This window comes from Lynx rufus, unplaced genomic scaffold, assembly GCF_022079265.1.
Source record: "Lynx rufus isolate CCGP_SWC_20201006 ecotype Redwood Valley unplaced genomic scaffold, mLynRuf1.p SCAF_9, whole genome shotgun sequence".
Lineage (NCBI taxonomy): Eukaryota > Metazoa > Chordata > Mammalia > Carnivora > Felidae > Lynx > Lynx rufus.
The window spans coordinates 100,848,073-100,856,499 of NW_025814897.1; the positions used below are offsets into that span (position 1 = coordinate 100,848,073).

At 39.5% G+C, this 8,427-nt stretch overlaps 1 protein-coding gene across 1 annotated transcript; it reads left to right on the top strand.

The window, feature by feature from the left end:
* Positions 1 to 1,136: 1,136 nt before the first annotated feature.
* LOC124505459 (olfactory receptor 4C11-like) lies at positions 1,137 to 2,048 on the top strand. The gene has a single exon (XM_047071413.1). The coding sequence runs from the start codon at positions 1,137 to 1,139 to the stop codon at positions 2,046 to 2,048; it is 912 nt and encodes a 303-aa protein (XP_046927369.1).
* Positions 2,049 to 8,427: the final 6,379 nt, after the last annotated feature.

An 8,427-nucleotide genomic window follows, 5' to 3' on the forward strand; every position in this document is an offset into this window, starting at 1 on the left:
TTAACAGTTAAACTAATGCTAAGTATAATAACATGGGAAGAAGTGTTATAATAATTCAAGTCAAAATCAGGACACAAAATGATATAATATGATGATTTCAGTGACAAACTCAACAAGTTATGAACAAAAACTTGAACTAGAACAATCATAACATAGTATGTTGGAATTATGGGGTATGTTTCAAGATGAAATTTTTAGAAGTATCCTGGTGACTTCAGGGTAAAATGAACATATCTGAGTAAAAATACTATTTAGATTATAGGCATCATTAGGAATTTTATAGCATGTTCAATTCATAGGCAGAGATGCCCAAAATTCTGAGTTTAGTCCAACAGTAGGATCAAGAGGGTAAACAGTTTCAATTATGTCAATTCAATTATGTCAACTCAATTATGTCAACTTCAAAGGTGTCCTGATATTTGTTATATAATAGCGTCAGTGAAACTGACATTGGACAACGGAGGTTAAGTAAAAGATTGTCAAAACATATTTTGTAAAGTATATTTCATCCAACATACTGATGGAGTCAGAGATAAAGGGGTCAGGGGCCCAAAAATGAATAAACTGAACTGTGAATACTTTCTTCCAGAGGGATTCTCCAAGAAGTTAATTATAGTGGAATAGTGTTTTCCAGATGTCAAAGCACATAGACAAAATGCATAACACATGAGATATATGTGTGTATCTGTGTGCCTAAATGATCTTTTAATTCTTAGGGAAAATCAGGATCAGGTAAGGCAAATATTTGCACTCCATTTTTCATATGAAAGCTAAATTTTGAGACAGTTAAGTCACTTGCTGAAGGAGAATTGAAGTTCTGATGCTTTCAATCTTAGTAGGAATCATAATTTTTAAAGGACATTTAATTTTATCTCCCCAGATGCAAAGGCTTTGACCCAAGGCAGTTAGTTTCTAATCAACAGATTAGAAACTAATAGAGCTGGGAGAGGGTTGGGCATCTGCGGATTTACCTAGAGTCAAAGAGGATTGAAGGCAGTCAGAGGTAACATAACATGGAGCAAAAGCAAAGCATTCAGAGTTCAGCCCACCGATCTTCCCAAGCTGTCACTTCTTTTCTTCTCTTTGCAGATTCAGCCCTTGTCCTCAACTGCACCTTACTTTCAGCCAGTAGTATTATGATGAATAGCAGTGTGACTGAATTCATTCTCCTTGGGCTGACACAGGATCCAGTAAAGCAGAAGGCAGTATTTGGGGTCTTCTTGATCTTTTACCTTGCGACACTGTTGGGGAACTTTCTCATTGTAGTGACTATTAAAACAAGCAGGACCCTTGGGAGTCCCATGTACTTCTTCCTGTTCTATCTGTCTTTTGCTGACGCCTGCTTCTCTACAACCACAGCCCCCAGATTGATTGTGGATGCCCTTGCTCAGAAGAAGACCATTTCCTACAATGAGTGCATGACTCAGGTCTTTGCAGCCCATTTCTTTGGGTGCATGGAAATCTTGGTGCTCATCCTCATGGCTTTTGATCGCTATGTAGCCATTTGTAAGCCCTTGCGATACACAACCATCATGAGCCGGCACGTGTGCAGCGTTTTGGTGATTTTAGCCTGGGTGGGATCTTGTATCCACTCTTCGGCACAAGTTTTCCTGGCTTTGAGATTGCCTTTCTGTGGCCCCAACGTGATTGACCACTATTTCTGTGACTTGCAGCCCTTGTTGAAACTTGCCTGTATGGACACGTACATGATAAATTTGCTAGTTGTTTCTAACAGTGGGGCCATATGCACGGTGAGTTTCATAATCCTGCTTATCTCCTATGTTGTCATCTTGTACTCTCTGCGAAACCACAGTACTGAAGGAAGGCGAAAAGCCCTATCCACCTGCACCTCCCACTTTATTGTGGTTGTCTTATTTTTTGGTCCATGCATATTCATGTATACACGCCCCCCAACCACATTTCCAATAGACAAAATGGTGGCTGTGTTTTATACAATTGGGACGCCCCTGCTCAACCCTCTGATATATACCCTGAGGAATGTTGAAGTGAAAAATGCCATGAAAAAGTTATGGTGTAGCAAAGCATGACTTCTTTTGATACAGGGTATTTGGGGATTCTAATGTATTTTTCCTTAACAGCTGGTTTCTTTCATGTGCAGGAAAGATGAAATATTCTCATTGTGGGAAAAATCCATTAAAATTTTTAATTTAACTAATATTTTATATATTTAATTGACTTATTATGAATAAGTGTGAATAAATGCACATCCCTTTTTCAGAGAGGATGGCATTAGAATAGGATTACTTAAAATCCATAAACATTGTGAACCACCTGTGCTGGCTCTCAGTTGAATTCTTTTGACAGCTGGCCATATTCACATGATAATTTCTCTTCCTGTACAATTTGTCTTCAGAAAAAAATATACTGACTATTGGAAGAATGATTGTCTGTATGTGCGCGCGTGTGTGTGTGTGTGTGTGCGCGCGCACTAATCCTTTACAGATTTTATTGTTGTCCTTAAGAACTTGGATGTAGAGGTAATCCCTATGGAACCAGAGCTTAGAAATGAAGGTTGTGGTCTTGAGTTGGAGAAGATATTCTGAGAAAATTCTGTGGTGGAATCTGTGCCTCAGCTTGACTCACTGGGACATGGATGGACCCTCAAACTCCACGAAAAGCTGGAAACCTCAGTGAAAACCTGGACTGTCGCTGGAAAACTCTGTCAATGTTTGGTGAACGGTGGGAGAAGGAGAGTTTTACACTTGGCAGTGATGGGCGGTATCAGCCAGTGAACTGCTTTTTGGCAGGGTCCTTCTCTTTCATCTTCACAGATCAGGGTCAGTGAGGGGGTTTGGCAGCAGGAATATGCAGAAGATTAAGGGGTAGAAGGGCGCTAGAAAACAATGTACAGTGTAGAGCAAGCAAAGGTGAAAGGAAAGTGGTAACTGTATCCAGGTGGGATAGAAGAAGCTTTGCCTTTTTATATTGGGGAATACTCATTGGGTATCTGAACGTTTGCAGGGAAAAAAAAATGCAGTTCCTGGGTCTCTATAAAATTGACCTAGATTAGCTTGACTTCTTTGGCTCTTCCATTTATTTGCATATCGGGACAACCCTTTATTTATTTATTTATTTATTTATTTAGGTTCCTAATACTATCTGAAAATTCAAATTTCGTATTCCTCAGGAGAACCCAGGATTGAAGGTGCTTTTCAATTTTGGGCTTCTGGTTTTGTAGGAGAATGTTTAAATACATATTTTCACTTTTGAAGTTAACCTAATTGATATGTGTAATAAACACCCTACCCCCATAACCACCACCACGTCCGCCACCACCACATCATAATCTCATAATTAAGTACCGTCATGTGATGCTGTTTCAGTGTATGAACTTATAATTCCGACCAAATTGGAACCAAGAAGAATTACTTTAAGTGATATAGGCTAATGGGAAAATAATCCAATGACCTAAATAAGTATGTGCAATACCAACTGAAGACCAAATATTATCATGTCCCATCAAAGATGCCCAAGACTCCTACATAGAAAGAGGTGTCAGAATAAATAGTTAAGTCCCAAAGAAGACATTCGTCAGAGCTCTCAGTGCCATAGTTACAAGAGGCAATTATGTTTTATGTTCTAAGTGAAGACTCCCGATCTTCCTAATTTTGTGTCTTGCAGTTTCATTTCTGAAGCATTGGAATCTGGTCATGTGAAGGTTATACTTAGAACAATTGCAGAAATTTTCTTGTCATGCTTAGTTCATTTAGATGCCAGATTCTCTTAGATGTTAAATAAAGTCTCAGTTGGAAGGGGTGGGAGAACTTGCAGGGAACTGAAAGATCTTACTTGACCTGGTACCTTAATAAACTGCCTCACTGTCTCTTCTTCTGGTAAATGGTGAAAGCTTTTTATTTGCCTTCCTTTGGGGGGCTTTTTGTAGGCTCTCTAATTTTAGCGTCCTTGATGTGGAAAGATTTCTATTTCTTGTCATCACTGATGACCCCTTCTTAGCCCTTAGAAAGCCAGTGGTTCAGTTCCAAATTCTGTACTCTTCCCAGTGAACTCTTTTGGGCTGGTCCCTAAAAGATCTCTTTATGGCTTCTGTGTGGTAGTTTCTGGGAAACATCCAGGCATCTCTGCTCCCAAAGTGTTCTATTGATGAAGAAACATTTCTAACATAGGCTGATGTCAAACAGTCACCCTCATCTGATACCAACCAGTCTCTCTTCCTTCCTTGACTTTACTTACCTCAGTCTGCTCAGTGCACCCATATGGAGGGTCCCATGCTAGGTTCTCAGAGTAGGGCTCCATCACACACGCATGTGCACACACACACACACACACACACACCACACACACACACCCCTGGCGTGAGGGACAGACATACCTCTACAGTGAATTCTCTAAAGCTGTTGTCACAAATTACTCAGCCACTTTATAACCCGACCACGTTTATATCCTTTATCTAGTTGTAGCATACTTCTGTTGATCATTTCCTTGGTTTGGAAGTAGGCATAAGATGATTTAGGCACAAGTTCACATCCATTGTGTCTATTCAACATTTCAGTTTTAACACCTTGCTACATAAGAAAGGTTACATTATAAACAATTTGTATGACCACTGGACCTGAAGAGAATTTATTTTCATTTGGAAAGTGATGGTAGACAGCACTGGAGGGGCAAAGATGGTGGAGCAGCAGGGTAGGTTTTTCTTTTCTCTCTCTCTTCCCTGAAATACAGTTAGGTCATCACCAAACCATCTTGCACAACTAGAAAACAGATTTGAGGATTAACACAACAATCTGCAACATGAGGCACAGAACTCAGCAGGTACATGGTGCAGAGAGGTGAACTGGGTGAGAGAGAAGCTGTGGATAGTGGGGAGCTGTTTTTGCTTGTGGACAGAGGACAGAGACAGGGCGAGAGTACAGGAAATGCACTCCCCCTAAAAGCAGCTGATGAGGAAGAGAAAGAGTGGAAACACTCACAAGGACTGATCAAGAAAGGGAGAAAGGGAACTTAGAAAGAAAGGGTTTAATTACCATTTACAAACTGGGGTTTTATCAAGAAAGGATGCTGAATTTTGTCAAATGGTTTCTCCATATCTATTGACAGGTTCACGTGGTTCTTCTCCTTTCTCTTACTGATGTGATGTATCACATTGATGATTTGTTGAAATTGAGTCATCCTTGCATCCCAGGTATAAATCCCACTTGATGGTGGTGAATAGTTCTTTTAGTGTATTGTTGGATCAGGTTGGGTAGGATTTTGTTGAGAGGTTTTGCATCCATGTTCATGAGGGAAATTGGTCTGTAGTTCTCCTTTTTAGTTCTCCATTTAGTTCTCCATTTAGTTCTCCATTTCAAGGTAAATGCTGGCCTCATAGAATGCGTTTGGAACTTTTCCATCCATTTCCACTTTTTGGAACAGCTTCATTTTTTTTTTTTTTACAGGTTTTTATTTATTTATTTATTTATTTATTTATTTATTTATTTATTTTTTATATGAAGTTTATTGACAAATTGGTTTCCATACAACACCCAGTGCTCATCCCAAAAGGTGCCCTCCTCAATACCCATCACCCACCCGCCCCTCCCTCCCACCCCCCATCAACCCTCAGTTTGTTCTCAGTTTTTAACAGTCTCTTATGCTTTGGCTCTCTCCCACTCTAACGTCCTTTTTTTTTTTTTTTTTACCTTCCCCTCCCCCATGGGTTCCTGTTAAGTTTCTCAGGATCCACATAAGAGTGAAACCATATGGTATCTGTCTTTCTCTGTATGGCTTATTTCACTTAGCATCACACTCTCCAGTTCCATCCACGTTGCTACAAAAGGCCATATTTCATTTTTTCTCATTGCCACATAGTATTCCATTGTGTATATATACCACAATTTCTTTATCCATTCATCAGTTGATGGACATTTAGGCTCTTTCCATAATTTGGCTATTGTTGAGAGTGCTGCTATGAACATTGGGGTACAAGTGCCCCTATGCATCAGTACTCCTGTATCCCTTGGGTAGATTCCTAGCAGTGCTATTGCTGGGTCATAGGGTAGGTCTATTTTTAATTTTCTGAGGAACCTCCACACTGCTTTCCAGAGCGGCTGCACCAATTTGCATTCCCACCAACAGTGCAAGAGGGTTCCCGTTTCTCCACATCCTCGCCAGCATCTATAGTCTCCTGATTTGTTCATTTTGGCCACTCTGACTGGCGTGAGGTGATACCTGAGTGTGGTTTTGATTTGTATTTCCCTGATAAGGAGCGACGCTGAACATCTTTTCATGTGCCTGTTGGCCGTCTGGATGTCTTCTTTAGAGAAGTGTCTATTCATGTTTTCTGCCCATTTCTTCACTGGGTTATTTGTTTTTCGGGTGTGGAGTTTGGTGAGCTCTTTATAGATTTTAGATACTAGCCCTTTGTCCGATATGTCATTTGCAAATATCTTTTCCCATTCCGTTGGTTGCCTTTTAGTTTTGTTGGTTGTTTCCTTTGCTGTGCAGAAGCTTTTTATCTTCATAAGGTCCCAGTAATTCACTTTTGCTTTTAATTCCCTTGCCTTTGGGGATGTGTCGAGTAAGAGATTGCTACGGCTGAGGTCAGAGAGGTCTTTTCCTGCTTTCTCCTCTAAGGTTCTGATGGTTTCCTGTCTCACATTTAGGTCCTTTATCCATCACATTAACAAAAAAAAAGAGAAGAACCATATGATCCTGTCAATCGATGCAGAAAAGGCCTTTGACAAAATCCAGCACCCTTTCTTAATAAAAACCCTTGAGAAAGTCGGGATAGAAGGAACATACTTAAAGATCATAAAAGCCATTTATGAAAAGCCCACAGCTAACATCATCCTCAATGGGGAAAAACTGAGAGCTTTTTCCCTGAGATCAGGAACACGACAGGGATGCCCACTCTCACCGTTGTTGTTTAACATAGTGCTGGAAGTTCTAGCATCAGCAATCAGACAACAAAAGGAAATCAAAGGCATCAAAATTGGCAAAGATGAAGTCAAGCTTTCGCTTTTTGCAGATGACATGATATTATACATGGAAAATCCGATAGACTCCACCAAAAGTCTGCTAGAACTGATATATGAATTCAGCAAAGTTGCAGGATACAAAATCAATGTACAGAAATCAGTTGCATTCTTATACACTAACAATGAAGCAACAGAAAGACAAATAAAGAAACTGATCCCATTCACAATTGCACCAAGAAGCATAAAATACCTAGGAATAAATCTAACCAAAGATGTAAAGGATCTGTATGCTGAAAACTATAGAAAGCTTATGAAGGCAATTGAAGAAGATTTAAAGAAATGGAAAGACATTCCCTGCTCATGGATTGGAAAAATAAATATTGTCAAAATGTCAATACTACCCAAAGCTATCTACACATTCAATGCAATCCCAATCAAAATTGCACCAGCATTCTTCTCGAAACTAGAACAAGCAATCCTAAAATTCATATGGAACCACAAAAGGCCCCGAATAGCCAAAGGAATTTTGAAGAAGAAGACCAAAGCAGGAGGCATCACAATCCCAGACTTCAGCCTCTACTACAAAGCTGTCATCATCAAGACAGCATGGTATTGGCACAAAAACAGACACACAGACCAATGGAATAGAATAGAAACCCCAGAACTAGACCCACAAACATATGGCCAACTCATCTTTGACAAAGCAGGAAAGAACATCCAATGGAAAAAAGACAGCCTCTTTAACAAATGGTGCTGGGAGAACTGGACAGCAACATGCAGAAGGTTGAAACTAGACCACTTTCTCACACCATTTGGAACAGCTTCAAAAGAATAGGCATTAACTCTACTTTCAGTGTTTGGTAGAATTCCCCAGGAAAGCCATCCAGCCCTGGACTCTGGTTTTGGGGAGATTTTGATTACAGATTCAGTTTCTTTACTGGTTATGGGCTGCTCAAATTTTCTATTTCTTCCTATTTCAGTTTTTGTAGTTTATATGTCTCTAGGAATTTGTCCATTATTTCCAGATTGCCCAATTTATTGGCATATAATTGCTCATAATACTGTCTTAATATTGTTTGTATTTCTGCAGTGTTGGTTGTGATCTCTCCTCTTTCATTCTCCATTTGATTTATTTAGGTCCTTTCCTTTTCTTCCTGATGAAACTTGTTAGAGGTTTATCAATTTTAATTCTTTCAAAGAACCAACTCCTGGTTTCATTGATCTGTTCTACTTTTTTTTTTTCATTTTGATACAATTGATTTCCACTCTAATATGTATTATTTCCTGTCTAATGCTGATTTGGGGTTTTATTTGCTGTTCTTTTTCCGACTCTTTTAAATATAATGTTAGGTTGTTTTTCTGGGACCTTTCTTCCTTGTTTAGGAAGGCATGCATTGCTACACAGTACCGTCCCTCTCATGACTGCCTTGGCTCTGAGCAGATTTTTTGCTGCGGTGTTATCATTTTCTTTGGCTCATATACTTTTTAT